Source organism: Nycticebus coucang, chromosome 6, assembly GCF_027406575.1.
Source record: "Nycticebus coucang isolate mNycCou1 chromosome 6, mNycCou1.pri, whole genome shotgun sequence".
Lineage (NCBI taxonomy): Eukaryota > Metazoa > Chordata > Mammalia > Primates > Lorisidae > Nycticebus > Nycticebus coucang.
Window position 1 is genome coordinate 52,616,759 of NC_069785.1, and position 26,119 is coordinate 52,642,877.

Sequence of the window (26,119 nt, forward strand, 5' to 3'; positions counted from 1 at the left end):
GGACTGCGCGCTCTGCGGCTGGCGCTGCGGCCGCTCAGCCAGTCCAGCTCAGGCTGGTCCCGCGGTCCCCGACTCGCGCCTCCGCCGCCTGGAGAGGCGCTCCCGGAGACTCCCGTGACGAGCTGTCGCGCCTGCTCTGCTAACCTGCTGCCGCCCCGCACCCCCGTCCCGCCAGGGCAAATCCGGAAGGCTCCAGGCGAGTCGGGGGTCCTTCGCTCCCTACAACACGGCTCGCGCCCACCACACACGCTGGCCTGCAAGGTCTCCCATTCCCCACCTGCACCCCTCGGGCCCCTTCCCCGCCCGGGCCTGCGTGGGTCCCGTACCATTCTGCTCACGGGGCGGACTCCGGAAGGGCAGCAACTCCACCACCTCCTCCTCCGTGGCCCGTAGCCATCTATCGGGAAGCGTCTCCGGAGGCGGCAGCAGGGGCCGCCGGACGAGGACAGCCCAGGGAAACCTCAGAACTAACTCAGCTCCAGCGCTAGCAGCAGAAGCCGAGTCTTTCATAATTGTACGACCAACTCCTCCGGGCGACTGGCCACAGGGACGCGCCCGCGCCCGCCTCCGCCGGCGACGGGGCTGGAGACCACGTGAGAGGCGCGTCGTGTGCGTCGCCGCCCGCGGGTGGGGTCACGTGAAGGGCGCGCGCTCCCTGGCTTCCAGGCCGCCTCCCTGCGCGTCGCGCGCACGCGCCGGGCACGACTGCCCCCGCCTCTGCCCAGCCGGGTTTCTCCAGAGGGGTGGGTGTCCCCCCTACCCACCCCGACCTAGGCGGGGCTTGCGCTAACGTCTGCCTCAGCTCCCGGAGCAGACCTGAGTAATCAGCGCTTGAAGGGTCGGGTTGCAAGCGTCCGGGACGTAGCCTGGACTTGCGGCGTGGGCTCGCCTTCGCTAACGGGGTCTGACGCCCGCCTGCAAGCCCAAGCAAACTAGTTTCCCAGCCCACTTTCTGTGTCTCAGAGCCTTTGAATATTACTGTCCCCGCACACGAAATGCGAAGTCATCTTATTTACCCCAAATCACGTTTTTCCTCTAGCTACTCCTGTTACTTGCTACTTGTAAAAATTGTCCTTGGTTTAACTATAGAACCATTCTTTTCCCTCCAGAGAGAGCACCCATAGACAAGCATACAACCCAAACCTGAACCAAAGACTGAGTTGTTTCCTGGGTCTAACACATGCCTATTCGTCTGTCCATTTCCTCTGCTATCCCACAGCCCAAGTTCGGCTATTAGCGATAGTTTACTAAATGTCATTCCTCCCTATCTACTCGGAAGACCACAATCAGTTTCATTTCCTTTAAACGTTACTTTATACACGTAATCTTTCTGCTCCCAAAGACTTCAAGATTTCCTCAGTCTGTCTGTGATATGTCTCTATCTTATCCCTTTAAAAACAAAAAAACACTTTTGGGTTGGACACCGTGGTTGCAGCCTGTAATCCTAGCCCTCAGGGAGGCCGAAGCAAGCAGATCCCTTGAGTTAAAGAGTTTGAGACCAGCCTGAGCAAGAATAAGATATGTCTCTACTAAAAACAGAAAAATTAGCTGGGCTTTATGGCAGGCGGCTGTAGTCCCAATGGCCTGGGAAGCTGAGGCAGGAGGATAGCTTGAACGTAGGAGTTTGAGGTTGCAGTGAGCTAGGCTGATGCCAGGGCATTCTAACAACAGAAGTGAAACTTAGTCTCCACAAAAACCAACCAACCAGGTGGCGCCTGTAGCTCAATGAGTAGGGTGCTGGCCACATGCACTGAGGCTGGCAGGTTTGAACCGGCCCAGGCCAGCTAAAACAACAATGACAACTGCAAGCTACTTGGGAGGCTGAGCCGAGAGAACAGCTTAAGCCCAAGAGTTGGAGGTTGCTGTGAGCTGTGACGCCAAGGCACTCTAACCAGGGCACAGGTTGAGACTCTCAAAAAAACCCTTTATTGAGTAATTGACATATGATAACCTGTACATTTTAAATTTATAATTTGGTAAATTTTGTAATGTGCACACTATGAAATCACCAAAATCAAGGTAGTGAACATATTCATCTGCTAGTTACCCCCTGCCCTTTATACTCTGTCCATCCTGTCCTTCCCCATCATATCACTTCCCGACCACAGTTCTACTTTCTGTCACTACAGATAAATTTGCACATGTAATATTTTATATACTAGTATCATACAATATACATTTTTAGGAGGCTCTGGCTGTCCCTCAGCATAAGTATTACCTCTCAACTATTATGACTGCAATTCACTGAAATGGGATCTTCCACAAAACTTATCAACCCACTGTTTTTCCTAACAACCTTTGACAACACTTGTGAATAATCTTCAGGTATTGTGCTTTCCTTCTACATCTGGCAGGTCCAGCAGGACCAAAGTCTAAATGTGCCTTTTTTTCTTCTTTTTTTGGAGACAGAAAGGAACAACGCCCTTGGTAGAGTGCTGTGGCGTCATAGCCCACAACCTCAAACTCTTGGGCTCAAGCAATTCACTTGCCTCAGCCTCTCAAGTAGCTGGGACTACAGATGCCCACCATGACGCCCAGCTATTTTTTAGAGACGAAGTCTCACTCTGGCTCAAGTTGGTTTGGAACCTATGAGCTCAGGCAATTACCCTCTTCAGCCTCCCAAGTGCTGGGATTACAGGCATGAGCCACCGCGCCCAGCTAAATGTGTCTTAATATACATGTCAGGCTAGGTTGTCAGCCCCTTAGGGCAGAGATCTTGACTAATTTATACAGGCATTCAATAAATGTTTATCTTGTAGATTTCATTTGGGCCTACACAACTCCTACCTTTAGGACCTTATAATCTAGAGGGTGGAGACAAACCAGAAAATTGAAATATGATGAGATTAAGGTGTTTTGTTTCCTTGGGACTTTGTAACTCTGACATTTTCATACCCATAAATGCTTCATTCCCCTACCTAGATGATATAGAAATCAAACAAGAGACTGGAACGGTGGCTCATGCCTATAATCCCACCATTCTAGGAGGCCAAGGCAGGTGGATTGCTCCAGCTTGGGAGTTTGAGACCAGCCTGAGCAAGAGTGAGACCCATCTCTACTAAAAACAGAAAAACTAGACTTGGCACCTGTAGCGCAGTGGTTACGGCACCAGCCACATGCACTAAGGGTGGCAGGTTTAGTTGGTCAGCCCAGGCCAGCTAAATAGCAATGACAAATGCAACAAAAAAATAGCTGGGTGTTGTGGCAGGTGCTTGTAGTCCCAGCTACTTGGGAGGCTGAGGCAAGAGAATCACTTAAGCCCAAGAGTTTTAGGTTACTGTGAGCTGAGACACCATAGCACTCTACTGAGGGTGACATAGTGAGACTCTATCTCAAAAAAAAAGAAGAAGAAAGAAAAACTAGCCTGGCGTTGTGGAGGATGCCTATAGGTCCCAGTTACTCGGAAGGCTGAGGCAGGAGGATTGCTTGAGCCCAGGAGTTTGAGGTTGCTGTAAGCTAGGATGATGCCATCCCACTTTACCCCGGGGGACACAGTGAGGATCTGTCTCAAAAAAAAAAGAGAGAGAGAGAGAGAGAAAGAGGAAAAGAAAACAAGACACTTGTTAGAATCCTTTGGTTCCTCTTTAGTATAGTGATAAAGGGGGAAAAAGGAATGGTAAATTGGAGCAATTCGTTGAGTTGAAAATAACGAATAAGATTTACCCCTAATTGAACAAGTCGAATAAATTTCTTAATTTTCAGGTAATCTGACAGCCTTGAACTTTGTTCTGAAGTTCAAGTTTCAATCAGCAATCAATTCTGGAGAATGATTCTTTTTTCCTTTTTTTCAAAAGCAAAAGTGACTGGATACCTACCTCCAAATCCTAACTTCAGGGTAAGAGGGAAGGAAAAGAAAGAAAAAGAAAAGTGAGTGGAAACTGAAAATAAAACTGGAGTAGCACAGACAGTGTGGATAGAAAGCAAAAGTAACCTACACAGATTTTATTTAGGAAGAACAGAGAGAAAGTTCAGAGCACTTACAAAAAGAATTGGAAGTGTGTCCCTCTCATAAAGGAGCAGAGGTGAGAGAGATCAATTTTTTTTTAAATAGGGACGAGATCTCGCTCTTTCTCAAGCTGGCCTTGAGCTGAAGAGGTCCTCCCACTTTGGCCTCCCAGGGTGCTAAGATTATAGGCGTGAACCCCCAAGCCCTCATGGAGAATGAATGTTTGCATTCAGAAAAATATGCACTGATCCAGGTGTGGTGACATGTACTTGTTGCACCAGCTACTTGGGAGGTTGAAGTGGGAGGATTGCCTGAGCCTAAGGAATTCTGGGCCGTAGTGTGTTATGCTGATTGGGTGTCTTCATTAAGTTTAAGCATCAGTTTGGTGCCCTACTGGGAGCAAGGGACCACCAGGTTTTCTAAAGAGGGGTGAAGTGGCCCAGATCAGAAATGATAGCAGATCATTATGAATCTGACAAAGATTTGGTAACTAGGATCTATAAAGAACTCAAATTAATCAACAAAAAAAAGGAGCAAATAATCCCATCTATCACTGGGCAAGAGACATGAAAAGAACCTTCTCTGAGGAAGACAGACGAATGACTAACAAACATATGAAAAAATGTTTATTGTCCCTAATCATCAGAAAAATGCAAAACCACTCTGAGATATCACCTAACCTAGTAAGATTAGCCCACATCACAAAGTCTTAAAGTTGCAGATGTAGAGAGAGGGGAACACTTCTATACTGTTGGTGGGATTGCAAACTAATACAGCCTCTTTGGAAAGAAATATGGAGAATCCTCAAAGAACTCAAATTAGACCTCCTATTTGACTCCACAATCCCACTACTGGAGATTTTTTTCTATCCACCCAGAAGAAAAAAGTCATTTTATCATAATAACATTTGCACTAGATTGTTTATCTCAGCTCAATTTACAATCCCCAAATGTGGAAACAACCCAAACAACCTGTGCCCATCAACTCAGGAACAGATTAACAAACTGTGGTATATATATACCATGGGATACTATTCAGTCATAAAAAGATGCTAACTTTACATCCTTTGTATTAACCTGGATGGAGTTGAAACTCATTCTTCTTAGTAAAGTATCACAAGAATGGAAAGGCAAGTATCCAATGTACTCCATGGTAATATGAAGCCAGTAGAGGATCTAATTCTCCACATAGGAGAGAAAACTCAATTCAAGTTAGGGGGAGGGAGGAAAGGGGAGAGGAGGAGTTCAGGGTGCTCTCACTTAACAGGCACAATGTGGGGGTGTATGTCCCTTTTAGGTGTGGGACACAACTATAAGAGGGACTCTACCTAACACATTCAAATATCGTGACCTGGTTGTTTGTACCCTCACATTAACATGAAATAAAATTAAAAAAAATTTTTTTTCATGCATCTGTGAATAGCAATCCTACTCCAGCCTGGGCGACATACCAAGACCTTGTCTCTAAAAAATAAAATAAAATAAAGTAAGTCAGGTGAGGTGGCACATGCCTGTAATCCTAGCACTCTGGGAGGCTGAGGTGGGTCTATTATTTAAGCTTAGGAGTTTGAGATCAGCCTGAGCAAGAGTGAGATCCTGTCTCTACTAAAATAGAAAAACTAGCAGGGCCTCGTGGCAAACACCTGTAGTCTCAGCCACACGGGAGGCTGATACAAAAGGGTCGCGTGAGCCTGAGAGTTTGAGGTTGCTGAGAGCTATGATGTCAAGGCACTCTCTCCAGGGCCACAGAATGAGACTCTGTTTCTAAAAAAATTAAAAACAAAATAAAATAAAATAATAAAAAAGTATTGAGTGCCTAAGAGCATATCAGGAAGAGTCATATTCAATGTTTAGTGACTACATAAGTAAGATTAATAAAGTGATTATGTAATCACTAAATTCAATGTTTAGTGATTACATAAATAAGATTAATAAATTTCGGGAGGCGCCTGTGGCTCAAGGAGTAGAGCACCGGTCCCATATGCCGGAAGTGGTGGGTTCAAACCTAGCCCCGGCCAAAAACCAAAAAAAAGATTAATAAATTCAGTGTTTAAAAAAATGTTTTTTTGTTTTGTTTTTGAGACAGAGTCTCAGGCTGTTGCCCTGGGTAGAGTGCTGTGGCATCATAGCTTACAGGTCCAACTCTTGGATTCAAGTGATCCTCTTGCCTCCGTTTTTTTTTTTTTTTTTTTTTTAAGTAGTGATGGGGTCTCGATTTTGCTTAGGCTGGTCTTGAACTCGTGAGATCAAGCTATCCACCCACCTTGGCTTCCCAGATGCCAGGATTACAGGCGTAAGCCACCTAGCCCAGCCTAAAAAAAATGTTTATTAAATCCTTTTTTGCTGATACTTCTTTTCCATAGGTTCTCCGTTTCCACTTTGGTCAATGGCATGTCTATTTTGCATTCTCACTGGATCACATACTTGTTCTCCTCCCTGTCTTACCCAGTTATTTATAGCAATTCAGTTCAACCTTTACTACTATACTGTTTAATGCAAAGTGCTATGAGGGCCCAGCACAGTGGCTCGCTCCTGTAATCCTAGCACTCTGGGAGGCCACGGCAGGTGGATTGCCTGAGCTCAGGAGTTTGAGACCAGCCTGAGCAACAGTGACACCCTGTGTATAAACATAGCCAGGCTTTGTGGCAGGTGCCTAGAGTCCCATGTACTTGGGAGGTTGAGGCAAGAGGAGGTTGAGGCTTGAGCCCAAGAGTTTGAGGTTAATGTGAGCTATGACACCACAGCACTCTACCGAGGATGACAAAATGAAACTGTCTCAAAAACAAAATAAAACAAAGTGCTATGAGAATAAAACAATGAAAAGGCATGGTACTGTACCAACTCTCTCGCATTTTTAGCTTTCAGACTAGTACAGGCATTCTCAACCTCAAAGAGGGTGGTATCACCCCAAGGAAGTGAAAATCTCTACTAAAAATAGAAAAATTAGCTGGGAATTGTGTTGGGGGCCTGTAGTTCCAGCTATTCGGGAAGCTGAGCCATGAAGATAGCTTGAGCCCAAGAGTTTGAGGTTGCTGTGAGCTATGATTACACCGGGGCCCTCAACCCCAGGGCAACAAAATGACACTCTCTCTCGGGGAAAAAAAAAAAAAATCTGTATCTATATCTATATTTATTTATTTATTTCATGGGACTGTGTGTTATATAGAAAGGATTCTGGCTCTCCTAGGGAAAAAGGACAAAAGGCTGGCACCGGGCCCACATCTCGGTGTTATCCCAGGTAGTCCTGTTCTGACTGATTGCTCATACCTGGGGAGGAGGGATTGCCTTACCAATCTATCAATCAGGAACTTAGCTTGGTAACTGCAAAAGGATGCAGAGGACTTTCTAGCCCACATGCCATGCTGAATAGGTACAATAGAGCCTGGAAGGTGACCTAGAACAACCTTAAGGCTTGTCATTAGCTTATATCTACATTGCAGTTCATACTGCCCAATAGGTTTTAAGAGAGGCTTTTGGGAGGTCTTCCTGTGCAGTAAGACTCTGGTTCCAAGGTGACCTCTGAATCATGAGGTGGGCCCAATCAGATAGTATAAAGAATCCCTGGCCATTGGGCAGCGCCTGTGGCTCAGTGAGTAGGGTGCCGGCCCCATGTGCCGAGGGTGGCGGGTTCAAACCCAGCCCCGGCCAAACTGCAACAAAAAAATAGCCGGGCGTTGTGGCGGGCGCCTGTAGTCCCAGCTGCTCGGGAGGCTGAGGCAAGAGAATCGCGTAAGCCCAAGAGTTAGAGGTTGCTGTGAGCCGTGTGACGCCACGGCACTCTACCAAGGGCGGTACAGTGAGACTCTGTCTCTACAAAAAAAAAAAAAAAAGAATCCCTGGCCATAACTAAGGCCTTTTTTTGGTAGTGACGAAGGGGGCTGGTTCAATGTCTAGGTGAACCTGTCTTCCTCTGTAAACCTATCTTTTTCTTCTTCAATAGACTTTGTTTCAGGCCAGGTGAGGCGGCTCATGTAATCCTAGCACTCTAGGAGGCCGAGGCAGGTGGACTGGTTGAGCCCTGATCAAGAGCAAGACTCTGTCCCTACCAAAAACAGAAAAACTAGGTGGGCATTGTGGTGGGCACCTGTAATCCCAGCTACTGAGGCGGCTGAGGCAGAAGATTGCTTGAGTTCAAGAGTTTGAGGTTGCTGTGAGCTATGATGACACTAGGGCATTCTACCCAGGGCAACTGAGAGAGACTCTATTTCATAAATGGATAGATGGATAGATAAGACAGATAAAATGAAATAGAAATAAATAAACTTTGCTCCACGCTTGCCTTACTTTGGAGTATCTGGTCACTATTTGGCCAAGAGCATCCCAAGAACCAACTACAGGCACCCACCACAATGCCTGGCTAATTTTTCTATTTTGAGTAGAGACAGGGTCTTGCTCTTGCTCAGGCTGGTCTAGAACTCCTAGGCTCAAGCAATCCACCTGTCTCTGCCTCCCAGAGTGTTAGGATTACAGGTGTAAACCACCACACCCAACCATATTATCAATACTTTTGAGAGATAAGAGCCTGAGATTCCAGTAATAAATTTAAACAGCCTCTTCTTTAAGAACTAATTTAAGAAGCAATATCCTTACGTCACTTCTGTACTTAAACCCTTCAGGTGCCTGGGCTTCATGGCTCACACTTTTAATCCTAGCACTCTGGGAAGCCGAAGTAGAATGTAATTGCTCGAGGTCAGGAGTTTGAGACCAGCCTGGGCATTAGTGAAACCTCACATCAACAAAAAATATAAAAATTAGATGGGCAAGGTGGCTCATGCCTGTAGTCCCAGGTACTCAGAAGGCTCGGGCAGAAAGATTGTCTGAGACAGAAGTTGGAGGCTTCGGTGAGCTATGATGATGCCACTGCACTCCAGCCTGGACAACAGAGCAAAACCCTGTCTCAAAACAAACAAAAAACCAAAACCTTCAGTGGCTCTTGTTGCTGGTATTTTTTTGTTTGTTTGTTTGTTTTTTTGAGACAGAGTCTCAGTATGCCACCCTCGGTAGAGTGCTATGGCATCACAGCTCACAGCAAACTCCAACTCTTGGGCTTAAGCGATTCTCTTGCCTCAGCCTCCCAAGTAGCTGGGACTACTGGCGCCCGCCACAGTGCCTGGCTGTTTTTTGGTTGTAGTTGTCATTGTTGTCTGGCAGGCCCGGGCTGGGTTTGAACCCGCCCGCTCTGATGTATGTGGCTGCGCTCTAGCCACTGAGCTACAGGCACCAAGCCAGCTCTCGTTGCTCTTAAAAACAAGTTGAGGGCGGCGCCTGTGGCTCAAAGGGGTAGGGTGCCGGCCCATATGCCAGACATGGCAGGTTCAAACCCAGCCCCCGCCAAAAACTGCAAAAAAAAAAAAAAGTTGAAATACCCTAGAAGCTGATTCCATCTAATCTTTCCAGTCTTACTGCCTGTACTTCTAGACTCTTTCCAATCCCCTTCAAATGTCCATTATCAGGACACAACCTGTAAGTTTTCTTTCAAAAATTGTTTTATCCCCTCTCCTAACACACACATAACTCTTTTTTTTAATTAATTTTTTTTTATTGTTAAATCATAGCTGTGTACGTTAGTGCAATCAAGGGGTACAATGTGCTGGTTTCCACACACATAACTCTTGAATGTTTCCATTGTATGCTGTATGTTCCTTATTACAGCATTTATTCTATTGTACTCTACCAGCATACTTGCCAGTCCCCCACTAAACATGCAACCTTATGAGGATCATAACTTTATCCATCTTAAATGCCTATAAAATATGTATCATTAAACAACCAGCTTTTTTTTTTGGAGACAGAATCTCACTATGTCACCCCAGGGTAGGGCCTTGTCAGGATAGCTCACAGCAACCTCAAACTCTTGGGTTCAAGCAATCCTCTTGCCTCAGCCACCTGATCAGCTGGAACTATAGGTGCCTGCCACTACGCCCTGCTAGTTTTTCTATTTTTACTAGAGATGGGGTCTTGCTTTGCTCAGGCTAGTCTCAAACCCCTTGAGCTCAGGCAATCCACGATCCACCTGCTTTGGTCTCTCAGAGTGCTGAGATTACAGTGCTGGGTGCCTGACCTGGACCTAGACAGTAATAAATATTTGTTGAAGAAACAAATAAACCCGACTCGGAGCCTATAGCTCAGTGGCTAGGGCACCAGCCACATACACTAGATTTGGTGGGTTTGAACCCAGCCCAGGCCTGCCAAACAACAATGACAACTACAACCAAAATATATCCGGGCATTGTGGTGGGTGCCTGTAGTCCCAGCTACGTGGGAGGCTGAGGCAAGAGGATCGCTTGAGTCCGAGAGTTTGAGGTTGCTGTGAGCTATGACACCACAGCACTCTACCGAGGGTGACAAAGTGAGACTCTATCTCAAAAAAGAAAAAAAAGAAACAAATAAATCCTGTAATAGGCAAGAATCTAAAAATGTAACTCTGGCAGGGCACAGAGGCTCACACCTACAGAGGCCCATGGTCATAGCACTGTGGGAGACTGAGGCAGGAAGATTGCATGAGGTCAGCAGTTCAAGAGAAGCCTAGGCACCATTAAATCTCATCTCTACAAAAAATAGTTTTCTATGGGCAGTGCCTATGTTTCAGTGAGTAGGGCACCGGCCCCATATACAGAGGGTGGCAAGTTCAAACCTAGCCTCTGCCAAACTGCAATAAAAAAAAGCTGGGCATTGTGGTGGGTGCCTGTAGTTCCAGCTACTCGGGAGGCTGAGGCAAGAGAATCACCTAAGCCCAAGAGCTAGAGGTTGCTGTGAGCTGTGACGCCACAGCACTAACTCTGTCTCTAAAAAAAACAAACAAAACAGTTTTTTAAAGTAAGCTGGGCAATTGGGCAGCACCTATGGCTCAGTGAGTAGGGCGCTGGCCCCATATGCCGAGGGTGGCAGGTTCAAACCCAGCCCTGGCCAAACTGCTACAAAAAAATAACCGGGCGTTGTGGCGGGCGCCTGTAGTCCCAGCTGCTCGGGAGGCTGAGGCAAGAGAATCGCGTAAGCCCAAGAGTTAGAGGTTGCTGTGAGCCGTGTGACATCATGGCACTTTACCTGAGGGCGGTATAGTGAGACTGTCTCTACAAAAAAAAAAATAAATAATAATAATAATAAAATAAAGTAAGTTGGGCAAGATAGCTTGTGCCTGTAGACCCAGCAGGATGATTGCTGAAACCCAGGAATTTGAGGCTATATATAGTGAGCTATGATGATGTTACTACACCCTCGCCTGAGCAACAGATCAAGATCCTGTCTCAAGCCACCTCACCCAGCCTCAAATTAGATTAAACAACAACAAAAAAAAAAAAAATGAAGAAGAAGGGCATCTGGGCTCAGTGCCTATAGCACAGTGGTTACAGCGCCAGCCACATACATCGAGGCTGGCGGGTTCCAACCTGGCCGGGGCCAGCTAAACAACAATGGCAACTGCAACACAAAAATAGCCAGGTGTTGTGGCGGGTGCCTGTAGTCCCAGCTACGTGGGAGGCTGAGGCGAGAGAATTGTAAGCCCAAGAGTTTGAGGTTGCTATGAGCTATGACACTGTGGTACTTTCCCGAGGGCAACTGGGAGACTGTCTAAAAAAAAAAAAAGAAGGGCATCTGATCTCCTTTTAGTTCCTGAAAGTAGGAGATGAAATTCCCATTTGAAGGATACGTTTCCTATACCAGGAAGAAACATTCTGATCACCAGAGACAGAGAATTGAACCCAAGAGAAATCTGTACAAACAAACCTTGCTAAACTAAGTCTTCCCTTCCTTGTTACTTTCCCACAATTGCCACTCTTGGTTCAACTTAGTATATAAACACTCCGTCTTTGGTGGTTCATAGTGTAATGATGTTTACGTCAACAATGGACTGAATGTGAAGGTGGTCCCATAAGATTATATAAGTTATACATCCCTTATCTGAAAATTCCAAATCCAAAACCCTGCACATTATGGAACTCGAGGGCTGACATGACACCCCAGGGAAATGTTCATTGGAGAATTCTGGATTTTGAATTTTTGGATTAGGCGTGCTGAACTGGTAAGTATAAGTATACTCATGTATCACTTAATGACGATGGGACTATGTCGTGAGAAATTCAATATTAGGTGATTTTGTCATTGTGCAAATATCAGGAAGTGCACTTACACAAAGGTAGATGGTACCATACCCTACTATACAAGGGAGTGTAATAGCCTATTGTTCCTAGGCTACAAATCGGTTCAACATGTTACTGTATTGAATACTATAGACAATCCTAACACATGGTACATTAGTATTTGTGTATCAAAACATATTTAAACATAGAAAAGGTAGGGTGAAAAAATAGTATTATAATCTTATAAACCAATCATGTATGTGCAATTTGTCATGGACTGAATGAAACATTGATGTATAACTTGATAGTGGTGTATATATGCCATTATACATTTGTGGGTTTTTTTTTTTGAGACAGAGCCTCAAGCTGTCGCCCTGGGTAGAGTGCCATGGCATCACGGCTCACAGCAACCTCCAGCTCTTAGGCTTAAGTGATTCTCCTGCCTCCATCCCCCAAGTAGCTGGGACTACAGGTGCCTGCCACAACGCCCGGCTACTTTTTGGTTGCAGCCATCATTGTTGTTTGGCAGGCCCTGGCTGGATTCAAACCCACCAGCTCAGGTGTATGTGGCTGGCACCTTAGCCGCTTGAGCCACAGGTGCCAAGCCATTTGTGGGCTTTTTGTCTTGTTTTGTTTTGAGACAGAGTGTAGCAATCTGTATAGCCTATGGCTAGGAGGAGTGAGCGTTACAAGAAATACCTGTACAGCTCAATAATGGAACACCTTGGTGAAAAGGGCAGGGAGAGGGATTTAGCGCTCCTAACAAGAATGAGAGCTCACGAGATGAGAGCTTTGGTGAATTGGCAGTCTCTATACCTGTGGTGTTGAGAAGCACGAGATCAGCCTTGTATTAGGCTGGAGAAGCAGGCAGTCAGCAGCGTGTGCATTCTGTCACGGACCCGCTTACTCTGACTCTGTCACTTCTCCTGCCTGCAGAACGCCAGCACAGCGTCTCCCTGCTGAAGATCACTAAGCTCTGCTAAAGACTAAGATCTATCTTTCTAAGAAGACTGCTTTACTCTCTCAAAGACTCTCTCTCTCTCTCTCCCTTCATTCAGCTAAAGGAAATAGCCCATAGGCACCTAAGAGCAATTGTTCCTGAGCGAGATAGCAGCATAGCGGAACACGGCTAGATAGGCTGGGGCCAGAGACCAACCAGTCCCAGGCCTTGATAAGTGGCATTCATGAAGGGACCCTGGCAACAGAGTCTCTTTGTCACCCTCAATAGAGTGCTGTAGCATCAAAGCTCACAATAACCTCAAACTTGGGCTCCAGTGATTCTCTTGACTCAGCCTCCCAAGTAGCTGGAACTATAGGCACCCACCACAAGGCCTGGCAGCTTTTTTTCAGAGACAGGGTCTCACTCTTGCTGTGCTCAGGCAGTCCATCTGCCTTGGCCTCCTGGAGTGCTGGGATTACAGGCATGAGCCACCTCGCCCCACTTTTTTGTTTTTGGGACCAACTCTTACTCCATTGCCCCGGGATTTGGTGCCCTGGCATCATCATAGCTCACAGAAACCTCTGATTTCTGGGCTCAAGTGATCCTCTTGCATCAGCCTCTTAAGTAGCTGGGACTACAGGTGCCCACCATAACACTCAGTTAGTTTTTCTATTTTTACTAGAGACCAGGGTCTTGCTCCTGCTCAGGCTGGTCTTGAATTCCTGAGCTCAAGTAATCCACCTGTCTTGGCCTCCTGGAATGCTAGAATTACAGGCATGAGCCACCATATCTGGCCCACTATACATGTATTAAAACTCATGGAACATACAACACAAAGAGTGAACCCTAATATAAATTATGTACTTTAGTTATTTATATCAATATTGGCTTGTCAATTGTTACAAATGTACCACACTAATGCAAGATGTATAAGGAAAAATAAGGGGGTGGAAATGTGAGGAGGGGTTCCATGAACTTTCTACTCCATTTTTCTCTAAATATAAAAGTGATCTGAAAATAAAGACCAGTATTTTTAAAAACTATATCAGGAAAGTAGAATAGAAACACGAGAACAAAAAAGGCAAGGTGGCAAAATTTCCTATGTTAAAAAAATATTTTAGTTGGCTACCATAGTTCAGTGGTTAGAGTGCAGGCCTTGCACACTGGGGCAGTGGGTTCAAACCTCACCTGGGCCTAATTAAGAAAAAAAAACCCCAAAACCCCACAGGCCTTTGGGAGAGCGCAGTGGCTCACGCCTGTAATTCTCACACTCTGGGAGGCAAAGGTGGGTGGATTGCCTGAATTCAGAAGTTGCAGGCCAGCCTAAGTAAAGTGAGACCCCCATCTCTACTAAAAATAGAAAAGTAGCCAGGTGTCATGGCAGATGCCTGTAGTCCTAGTTACTTGAGAGGCTGAGGAGGAGGATAGCTTGAGCCCAGGACTTGGAGGTTGCTGTGAGCTATGGTGATGCCATAGCACTCTACCCAAGGACATAGTTGTTTTTTTTTTTTTTTTTGGAGATAGGGTTTCTGTTGCCCAGGCCAGAGTTCAAGGGCTTCATCATACTTCACAGCAGCCTTGAACTCCATATACCATAGGTATATGCTACCATCCCTCGCTAATTAAAAAATTTTTTTCTTTGATAGAAACAAGGTTTCCTACTGCTCAGGTGGTCTCAAACTCCTGACCTTAAGTAATCCTCTCACCTGGGACTTCTGTAATGCTAAGATTACAGGCATAAGCTCCTATATCCACCCTAAAGCAACCTTCCTTTTTTTTTTTTTTTTTTGAGATGGAGTCCCTGGCGAGTGTGTGGCGTCATAGTAGCTCACAGCAACCTCAAACTCCTGCCTATAGCTATCCTCAGTCGTATGCCATGTTACCTTTTGTGAGATTAAGGCAAAACTGAGAAATCACTAAGAATAGAGAACGAATTATATATGATTTAGTCAGTTTTTCACAAAATCTTTTCTTCAACCTGTTTAATTAGCTAATCAGAGATGTTCGCTTACTCCCCTAGGTACAAACTGTTGGCTTGTATGACTGTTTCTGTATTAATCATGGTTCTGGCTTCTCTCAGATTCGATTTGCCACCAGTGTTGGAGTCAACTGAGAAGGGAACGATGTATCTCAAAAGTAAAAAGGAGCAGTTTAGAATGCTGGCAGCATCAAAACAATTAAAAACAGAGTCAAAATACAAAATGTCCATTTTATGTAACTTTTCCTGTCACTAAATGTTAGACACTCATAAATGTGTGGCAAATCATTACAAAATTCTTTGTTTATATAAGAGGGTGATTAAACCAGTTCCGACACATTTTGCTGTACTTTGGATAGAGGATTAATGGATTTTCTTTCTTAGGCAGTCTTTCAAAAGAATTAACTTCTTTGCAAGTGAAAGCTTATAAAATGCCAAGTGAAAATACCCGGACTGTTTCAAATACAGTAGAACCTTCATAGTTGACCCTCTCCTTGAGTTGACCTAATTTTCATAGACTAGACGTGCACCACATGTACATATCAGTACGGTAGATCTAGTTCTTTATGTTAATGGCCTCTGTATGTTGACCAGTTTGTTACAGTCCCTTGGATGGTCAACTTACAGACATTCTTCTGTATTAATTTTTAACCCTAGTACTTCAGTAGGGTGTATGGCATAAATATTCAGTAAATATTTCTTGAATAATTGAGAGGATGAAAATCAGACTTCAGGCTCGGCGCCTATAACTCAAGTGGCCAGGGTGCCAGCCACATATACCAGAGCTGGCAGGTTCAAATTCAGCCCAGGCCCGTCAAACAACAATGACAACTGCAACCAAAAAATAGCTAGGCCTTGTGGAGGGCGCCTGTAGTCCCAGCTACTTGGGAGGCTGAGGCAAGAGAATCGCTTGAGCCCAAGAGTTTGAAGTTGCTGCAAGCTGTGATGCCACAGATCTCTATCCAGGGCAACAGCTTGAGACTCTGTCTCAAAAAAAAAAAGAAAAGGAAAGAAAAGAAAATCAGACTTCAATTGTATTACGTGTGAATATGCTAATCTCTTACATAATACACGACTAAAAACATTTTAAACATATTTTAGCTTTTTTCTATCTTTTTTTTGACACCAAGCCTCAAGCTGTTGCCCTGGGTAGAGTGCTATGGCATCATAGCTCACAGCAACCTCTAACTCCTGGGCTCAAGTGATTCTCCTGCTTCTGCCTCCCAAGGAGCTGGGACTATAGGTGCCCGCCACAATGCCTGGCTATTTTTTGTTGCAGCCATCATTGTTGTTTTGCAGGCCTGGGCTGGATTTGGACCCGCCAACTCAGGTGTATGTGACTGACGCCTTAGCTGCTTGAGCCACAGGTGCTGAGCCAGAGTAATGCACTCTTTTTTTTTTCAGTTTTTGGCCAGGGCCAGGTTTGAACCCACCACCTCTGGTATATGGGGCCAGTGCCCTACTCCTTGAGCCATAGGCAACCCCCACCCCACCTTTTTTTTGAGACAAAGTCTTACTCTATTGCTCTGGGGTTGAGTGTCCTGGCTTCGTCATAGCTCACAGCAACTTCAAATTCTTTTTTTTTTTTTGTAGAGACAGAGTTTCACTTTGTTGCCCTAGGTAGAGTGCTGTGCTGTTACAGCTCACAGCAACCTCCAGGTCTTGGGCTTAGGTGATTCTCCTGACTTAGCCTCCTGAGTAGCCCACCACAACACCTAGCTATCTTTTTGTTGCAGTTTGGCTGGGGATGGGTTTGAACCCATCGCCCTTGGTAGATGGGGCCAGTGCCCCACTCACTGAGCTACAAGTGCCGCCCAGTAACCTCAAATTTTTGGGCTCAGGAGATCCTCATGTCTCAGCTTCTCTAGTAGCTGGGACTATAGGAGCCTGCCACAATGCCCAGCTAATTTTTCTCTTTTTATTTTATTATTTTTTTTATTTCCTTGCTTATTTTTTATTTTTATTTCTTTGCTATTTGTTTTTCTTTTTGGTTGCTGTTGAGATGGGATCCCACCCTATGCCCTCAGCAGAATGCAATGGCATCATAGCTCACTGCAACCTCAGACTCGGGCTGTGGGCGTTCGCTGCCTCAGCCTCCAGAAGCTGCTGGGATCACAGGTGCTCGCCACAGTGCCTGGCTGGGTTTTCCATTTTTTTTAGGAGTCGGGGTCTCACTCTCACTCAGGCAAGTCTCCAACTCCTGAGCTCAAGCAATTCTCCTTCCTCAGCCTCCCACAGTGCTGGGATTACAGGTGTGTGGGGGGGTCTCAATCTTTTTTTTTAAATGGTAACTTTCAGATTTTATCATATACATGAGAACACAAACATACACTTTTAGTTTTATGATCTATTTCCCTCGGTATGGAAGGTAATTGATGGGGATATGCCTCCCCCTAACCCCACTGGCATTAAGCTACTTATTTTTGACAAATATACTTAACAGAAGGCAGAACCAGCTCCATGGTTTCATCATCATATTCCAAGTTCTTTTCCAAGGGCAGCTCCTCAGATTCATTGGCATCCTCCCCTCCCTTGTGATCTGGGTAGCTACTCCTGAAATCATAGAAATCTGCAAATTCCAAAGCAGCATCACCATCTGTGTAGAGCTTGCGGTGGCTTTTGTCATTCATGTGTGCCTGTACAGCCTCTGTGGAGTAAAAGGATTTCCCTTTCTCATTGCACCACAAACAAATCTTCCCAACACCAACTTTTTCTCCTAAATATTTAATTAGTCCCTTAAGGTCTGAAAGATATTCTATATGAGGAATAAAGAAGCTGTGGACTTTTGTCATATGAGCAACGTTCTTCATGAGTGAGCTTGAATGATGGGAACAAAATAAGCAGTCTGTGATAGGGAGGCACCAAGGATGGCCTTTCTGCAGCCTCTTCCTCCACACCGTTCATTGCTTCAGTATCTTCACATTCCAATTCTTCATCCGAATCGATATCTTCCCAATCGTCTCCATCCAGGTCTTCCTCGTCCTCACTGTCTTCCTCCTGCTGCTTTGCAAACTTCTTCGCCTGCTGTTCAAACCACTGAAGCCGGGGCGGCTTCTCTGTCGGGTCTCGATCGTGAGTCACACGGCCACTACCAGCCATGGCCACGGAACCCCCGGACTCCTCTACAGGAGCCGGGGGTGGCCTCTTGGGAGACATAGACGGTTGAGCCTTTATGGCCTGCTGGATGGCCGCGTTCATGGCATCCTTGTCCAAACCGTCCCCACCCAGTCCTTTCTCCAAGTTCTTTTCATTCATCATTTCCACTTTCCGATTCACGGCCTGCACAGCCGCCTTCTCCAGCTCAACATGCCGCCGGGACTTAAGACGGTTTTCGTAGGCGTTGAGAGAGGCAAATTTTTTACTGCAAACGGTGCAGTAGGTGGCCGAGCCCTTGCTCTCCTGCTCAGCCACGGCCCGCTGCGCCCGCACTCACTCCTGGAAGCCTTCGGCGGTGACTGGGGCCATGTTGGCCACTTTTCGCCGCAGGTTGTAGCGATGCCAGTCCGTCTTGTAGTGGGCCCGCTGCATCTCCGTGTCGCAGAACGCCACCCGGCAAGTTATGCACGTGTACGTCGCCATCGCCAGGCGAGAAATCAGAGACGACCACCAAGCTAAGAACCTAATGTCAGCATCTAGTTTACACAAGACCCTTGGACCTCAACTCTCCCTTGCCACGAAGTGCCACACATCGCTCCGACTTCCTGATTCTCACTAGGGGGTCTCAATCTTATTCAGGCTGGTCTCAAACTCCTGAGCTCAGGCAATCCTCCCCTCAAGCTCAGCCTCCCAGAGCTAGGATTATAGGTGTGAGACACCATGCCCAGCTGGCCCTAGCTTATTTTTGTTTTGAGACACAGTCTATGTTGCTCTTGGTAGAATGTTCTGGTGTCATAGCTCACAGCAACCTCAAACTCTTGGGCTTAAGCAATTCTTTTGCCTTAGCCTCCCAAGTAGCTGGAGTTGGAGGCAAACTACCGGCACCCACAACAATGCCCAGCCATTTTTGTTGTTGTTGTTGTAGTTGTCATTGTTGTTTAGCTGGCCAGGGCCAGGTTCAAACCCTCCAGCCTCGGTGCATGTGGCTGGCACTGCAACCACTGTGCTACAGGCGCCAGGCCATGGCCCTAGCTTATTTTTAAAGTGAACAAAATCTCCTCCTAACATTTTCAACTCGGGCACATGTGACTAGATTTGGGCAAAAGATAGAACAAATTACCAGCAACCATAGAGAGAAATTCCCTCTTGAATTTTATAAAGCCTGAGTCTTGATTAAGAGTGTTACTGTTGAGGGTGGCGCCTGTGGCTCAGTGAGTAGGGTGCCGGCCCCATATGCTGAGGGTGGTGGGTTCAAACCCGGCCCTGGCCAAACTGCAACAACAAAAAAATAGCCAGGCGTTGTGGCAGGCGCCTGTAGTCCCAGCTGCTCGGGAGGCTGAGGCCAGAGAATCACATAAGTCCAAGAGCTGGAGGTTGCTGTGAGCTATGTGACGCCACGGCACTCTACCGAGGGCGGTAAAGTGAGACTCTGTCTCTACAAAAAAAAAAAAAAAAAAAGAAAAAAGAGTGTTACTGTTGGGACTGCATGGACCTTTCTGAAGCATGTGTGAGTATATAATGAATGAATTTCTTTGGTTGGACAGAGAAGTTAGAAGGATCTAAGACTAACTAACCAAACAAGGATATTTGGTTAATCTTAATTAACTAATTTTTTTTAACAGTCTCACTTTGTTGCCTAGGCTAGAATGCTAATTTTATCTTATTTGAATGGTGTAGCTATCTCTAAGTTATTTGATTCAACTATTTTCTGCAAAAGTAAAAAAAAAAAAACCCTAAAAACCCATGCTGTTGTTTATGTAAAAAACGAATCCCTAAATTTCAGTCTGAGGAGGAGATTTAATCACTTAAAATTGAGGGATGAACAATTAGTTTTTATGCATAAGTGATTCTGAAAGTTAGGGGTCATGAGACTGTGCTATTGATTTCAACTTAATTTCCACCATCAATTTTCAAATCATTAGTTGGGAGTTCTAACTGTAAATTGTTATTTATTCACACTAGCATCAATGTTTTAGGGCAAACCTAAGTAGTAAGATACATAAAAGAAAAGGTAAGTCTGTTTAAACTTGATCATCTAGTTTGACACTTAGGCTATTTGCTTTCATAATTATTCCAGATTGCTAAACAAACAACAACAACAAAAAAAAAAAAAGAAAAGATTTTCTTGTAGAGACAGAGTCTCTCTTTATGGCCCTGGGTAGAGTGCTGTGGCCTCACACAGCTCACAGCAACCGCCAACTCCTGGGCTTAAGTGATTCTCTTGCCTCAGCCTCCCGAGTAGCTGGGACTACAGGCGCCTGCCACAACGCCCGGCTATTTTTTGGTTGCAATTTGGCTGGGGCCGGGTTTGAACCCACCACCCTCGGTACATGGGGCCAGCGCCTTACGGACTGAGCCACAGGCGCCGCCCAAGAAAAGATTTTCTTTCCATGGAATAGTTGTAAAAAATTGAAAACAAAGATCTCAAAAAAGATCTGATTTTCTGATACTGAGTACCATTCCATATTTCTACTATATGTTCACATTGTTAACATACATCCTTTAACTTACTAGCAACTTACAATAGAATCCAAGGGACTGTAACAAACTAGTAAACATAAGGAGCTAGGCCTACTGTACTGATACATACTTGTGGTGCATGTTTGCTTTATGCAAATTAGGGCAACTTAAGGAGGGTCAATGTAGGGAGGTGGTCAACTATAAGTTCTAAGGTTATATTATGATTTTGACATTGTAAGATTAGCTAAGGAATATACTAAAATGTAAGTTACAATGGCACTGATATGCAGTTAACTGTAAGTATATATATTTATGTATATGAGTGTTTATACTTATCTTAGTATTCTTAAGAGATTTTCATCTTGTTTCATGAAGATCTCAAAGGGATAATATCCAGGTAGCTAATCTCAGCCTAATATACTTTAAGATCTTGAAAGCCAATTACATGATACATAAAACTCTGAGACTAAAACATGTAAACATAAAATAACTAAGCAACCTGCTATTAATTGGCTCTGTGCTTTGAACAATATTTAAATACAAGCTTAATACCAAATGATTATAAGTGTGTATGTGGGTGTGTATATCTCCTCAGAATTATACAAGGAAATATCCCTCAGAGAGTGAAAATATAAGGAGAGATGCTGATAAAAGATCAATTGAACACACATACAATTTTGCTCTCTCCTGAAACTTCATGAAACAACAGTCTTCAAAGAGATACATATATCTTATATTTTATAATATAAAATATTATAATATAATATAATCTCACTTTGTTGCCCTTGGTAGAGTGCTGTGGTGTCACAGCTCACAGCAACCAGCTCACAGCTTCAGCTCTTGGGCTTAGGCAATTCTCTTGCCTCAGCCTCCCAAGTAGCTGGGATTACAGGTGCCTACCACAACACCTGGGTATTATTTTGTTGTAGTTTGTCTGGGGCTGGGTTTGAACCCGCCACCCTCCATATATGGGGCTGGGCTGGCGCCCTACCCACTGAGCCACATGCGCCGCCCTAAACAACAGCCTTCAAAGATATTTTAATGAATAGTTTCATACATAGAGACAAAAATAAAGACAGCAGTACACCCATCACCTAGATTCAAACATTATCAAGATTTTACTACATTTGCTTTAACTGTCCTTTTTTTTTTCAAGACAAAGTCTCATTCCATTATGCCGGGTAGAGTGTTATGGCATCATAGCCCACAGGAACCTAAACTCGTGGGCTTGAGCAATCCTCTTGCCTTAACTGGGACTAAAGGCACTTGCCACAACACCCGTCTAGTTTTTCTTTTTTGAGACAGAGTCTCATTATGTCACCCTCGGTAGAGTGCTGTCACATCATAGCTCACAGCAACCTCAAACTCTTGGGCTTAAGTGATTCTCTTGCCTCAGCCTCCCAAGTAGCTGAGATTACAGGGGCTCACCAAAATGCTGGGCTATTTTTTTATTTTTTTATTTTTTTGGTTGCAGTTGTCATTGTTGTTTAGCAGGCCCGGGCCAGGTTTAAACCCGCCAACCTCGGTGTATGTGGCTAGCGCCCCACTCACTGAGCCACGGGTGCCGAGCCTTTTTTTTTTTGTAGAGACAGAGTCTCACCTTATGGCCCTCGGTAGAGTGCCGTGGCCTCACACAGCTCACAACAACCTCCAACTCCTGGGCCCAAGCGATTCTCTTGCCTCAGCCTCCCGAGCAGCTGGGACTACAGGTGCCCGCCACAACGCCCGGCTATTTTTTGGTTGCAGTTTTTGGCCGGGGCTGGGTTTGAACCCGCCACCCTCGGTATATGGGGCTGGCGCCTTACCGACTGAGCCACAGGCGCCGCCCTGCCGAGCCTTTTTTAAATTTTTTTTTTTGAGACAGAGTATCAAGCTTTCACCGTCAGTAGAGTGTCATGGCATCACAGCTCACAGCAACCTCAGACTCTTGGGCTTAAGTGATTCTCTTGCCTCAGCCTACCAAGTAGCTGGGACTACAGGCGCCCACTACAATGCCCAGCTATTTTTTGGTTGTTTTTTGCATGTAGTTACCTTTGTTTGACAGGACCGGGCTGGATTCGAACCTGCCAGCTCTGGTGCATGTGGCTGGCGCCCGAGCTGCTTGAGCTACAGGTGCCAACCCAACCATCTAGTTTTTCTATTTTTAGTAGAGACAGGGTCTTGCTCTTGCTCAGGCTGATCTTGAACTCCTGAGCTCAGGCAATCTACCCAATCCACCTGCCAGGGCCGTTCAGAGTGCTAGGATTATAGGCATGAGCCACCATGTCTGGCCTTTTCTTTCAGTATTTCTTAGTTGACAAATTTTAAAGGAGAGCATAGACATCATGTCATTTTGCTCCTTTATATTACAGCATGCATTTGTTAAAAAAAAAAAAAAAAAGGGGGGCGGCTCCTGTGGCTCAGTGAGTAGGGCGCCGGCCCCATATGCCGAGGGTGGCGGGTTCAAACCCAGCCCCGGCCAAACTGCAACAAAAAAATAGCTGGGCGTTGTGGCGGGCGCCTGTAGTCCCAGCTGCTCGGGAGGCTGAGGCCAGAGAATCGCGTAAGCCCAAGAGTTAGAGGTTGCTGTGAGCCGTGTGACGCCACGGCACTCTACCAGAGGGCGGTACAGTGAGACTCTGTCTCTACAAAAAAAAAAAAAAAAAAAAAAAGGGAGGGTGGTGCCTGTGGCTCAGTGGGTAGGATGCCAGTCTCATATACTGAGGGTGGTGGGTTTGAACCTGGCCCGGCCAAACTGCAACAAAAAATAGCTGGGTGTTGTGGTGGGCGCCTGTAGTCTGAACTACTCGGGAGGCTGAGGCAAGAGAATCACCTCAGCCGAGGAGTTGGAGGTTGCTGTGAGCTGTGAAGAGATGGCACTCTACCGAGGACGATAAAATAAGACTCTGTCTCTCACATCTACGGTGCATCTTAGAATGGGTACAGGCGATTGCACTAATGTACACAGCTATGATTTAACAATAAAATTAAAAAAAAAGACTCTGTCTCTTTAAAAAAAAAGGAATATTTTGAATATTTTGGCTCAGCGCCCAAAGCTCAGTGGTTAGGGCACCAGCCACATACACTGGAGCTGGTGGGTTCGACCCCAGTCCAAGCCTGCTAAATAACAATGATAACTGCAAAATTAACAAACAAAAAAATAGCCAGGCATGGTATCGGGCACCTGTAGTCCCAGCTACTTGGGAGGCTGAGGCAAGAGAATCATTTAAGTCCAAGAGTTTGAGGTTGCTGTGAGCTGTGACACCATAGCACTCTACTGAGGGTGACATAGTAATACTCTGTCTCCAAAAAAAAAAAAAAAGGGATATTTCCTTACATAACCATGAGGAGATACACACACACAATGTCCTAAGTATACTAAAAAAATTGATTGTTTTTCTGAAATTCAAATTTAAGTAGGCATCTTATATTTTATTTGGCAATTCTTGATTGACCCTGTCATTGCCGATAATGGCAGTTCCTCATCATTCAATTTCTAAAAATCCACCAGAACATTACTGCCAATTTAGGCAACTTCTGATACTCTAACTCCAACAATCACTCAACCCTACAGGGACCTTCAGTATACTTATCCTAAGGCCTTTTTTTTGAGACAGAGCCTCAAGCTGTTGCCCTTGTTAGAGTGATGTGGTGTCACAGCTCACAGCAACCTCCAACTCCTGGGTTTAGGTGATTCTCTTGCCTCAACCTCTCAAGTAGCTGGTACTACAGGCACTCACCACAACGCCTGTCTATTTTTTGTTGTTATTGTTGCAGTTTGGCCGGGGCCAGGTTTGAACTCACCACCTGCGGTATATGGGGCCGGTGCCCTACTCACTGACCCACAGGCACTGCCCTTTGGGGATTCTCTTGCCTCAGCCTCCCAAGTAGCTGGGACAGAACTACAGGCGCCCACCACAACCCCCAGTGATTTTTTTGTTGCAGTTTGGCCGGGGCCAGGTTTGAACCTGCCACCCTCGGTATATGGGGCCGGCCCCATATACCGAGGGTGGCACGTTCAAACCCGCCCTGGCCAAACTGCCTTCAAACCCTAAGGCCTTTTTGTGTCATTCACCTCCTTCATGTCCTCATGTCAATCGGTTATATTAATTCCCTCACATATATCCCGTATAATTCCTTTGCATCTCTCTTACTTTCTTTTTTTTTTGTAGAGACAGAGTCTCACTTTATGGCCCTCGGTAGAGTGCCGTGGCCTCACCCAGCTCACAGCAACCTCCAACTCCTGGGCCTCGATTCTCTTGCCTCAGCCTCCCGAGTAGCTGGGACTACAGGCGCCCGCCACAACACCTGGCTATTTTTTGGTTGCAATTTGGCCGGGGCTGGGTTTGAACCCGCCACCCTCGGTATATGGGGCCGGCGCCCTACTGACTGAGCCACAGCCACCACCCCTCTCTTACTTTCTTGAACTTGCTTGGCTAAATCATGGTCCTAGTTTACTTTAAGAATGCAGGAGTGTAAATGAATGTGGCTCAGGAAATACACACAACCAAGCAAACAGTCCCCTTAAGTTTAAGATCACAAACGTCATATTGGCCCTTGATGCAACCCATCAATCATACCATATTTCCTTAAGACTGTAGTGGGACAGGCTTGATGTCTGTAGCTCAGCAGCTAAGGGCGCCAGCCACATATACTGGAGCTGGAGGGTTCGAATCCAGCCCGGGCCTGTCAAACAGGCCTGTCAAACAATGATAACTACAACCCAAAACAGCCAGGTATTGTGGTGGATGCCTATAGTCCCAGCTACTTGGTAGGCTGAGACAAAAGAATCATAAGCTCAAGAGTTTGAGGTTGCTGTGAGCTGTGATGTCACTGTACTCTACAGAGAGCGACATAGTGAGACTCTGCTTCAAAAAAAAAAAAAAAAAAGGACAGCGACAGAGAGACCTATCTCAAAAAATAAACAACAAAAAGAAACCCAATAGATTGCTGGACTCCACTCTCAGAGTTTCTGATTCACGTCTGGGGCGGGGACCAAGATACTGCATTACACGTGTTTTTTTTTTTTTAATTTAAGAGACAGAATCTTGCTCTGTTGCCCAGGCTGGAATACACAGGTGTGAGCCACTGAACTTGGCCCTGATTTTGCATTTCCAGCAAGTTCTCAGGTAATGCTGTTGCTGTTCTAGGGATCACACACTGAGAACCTGTGCCCTAGACCAATCACTCTCTCACATTTTTTTATTTATTAAGACAATTTTTTTTTTTAAATCCTTTCCTCTCTCTTCAAACTTCCTTCATCTCCTCCTAAAACTCTCTCAGCTGATAATCCTGCTTGGGACTTTATTGACAGCAAATAAAAGCAATCAAAGTAGAACTTTGCATGCTCCCACCAGTCACATCTATCTACCTCCCCTCTCTGCATCTGTACTCATACACACAACCAACACCCAACACCAGCAACCTATTCTCTCATTCTCTGCAGACACCAACTGGTGTCATACAATTCAATTCCACTCTGATACTATCTGGAGTTAGGATTAAATCCCACAAGTTGAAGGGCTTAGGTCCACAATAAGCCCCAACTTCAGACGCCAGTTGCCACCTGTACTTTTGATTGGCTACAAATCAGGGAAACACTTTACTTATGTTTCCTATTTTACTATAAAGAATACAACTGAGAAA

At 45.4% G+C, this 26,119-nt stretch overlaps 2 protein-coding genes across 2 annotated transcripts in view; both read right to left on the reverse strand.

Moving 5' to 3' along the window:
- TRPM7 (transient receptor potential cation channel subfamily M member 7) overlaps positions 1 to 599 on the reverse strand; it is a 122,656-nt gene extending 122,057 nt beyond the window's left edge. The window contains exon 1 of the mRNA XM_053593315.1: positions 327 to 599. Within this exon, the coding sequence (XP_053449290.1) occupies positions 327 to 329 (3 nt within the window). The 5' untranslated portion in view covers positions 330 to 599. The remainder of the gene's footprint in view (positions 1 to 326) is intronic.
- Positions 485 to 18,624, reverse strand: LOC128588682 (cytoplasmic 60S subunit biogenesis factor ZNF622-like). Its single transcript, XM_053595547.1, is given in 4 exon segments — positions 485 to 915; positions 14,989 to 15,089; positions 17,375 to 17,800; positions 17,802 to 18,624. Coding segments are annotated over 4 exon segments (1,674 nt in total). The 5' UTR covers positions 18,518 to 18,624.
- Positions 18,625 to 26,119: the final 7,495 nt, after the last annotated feature.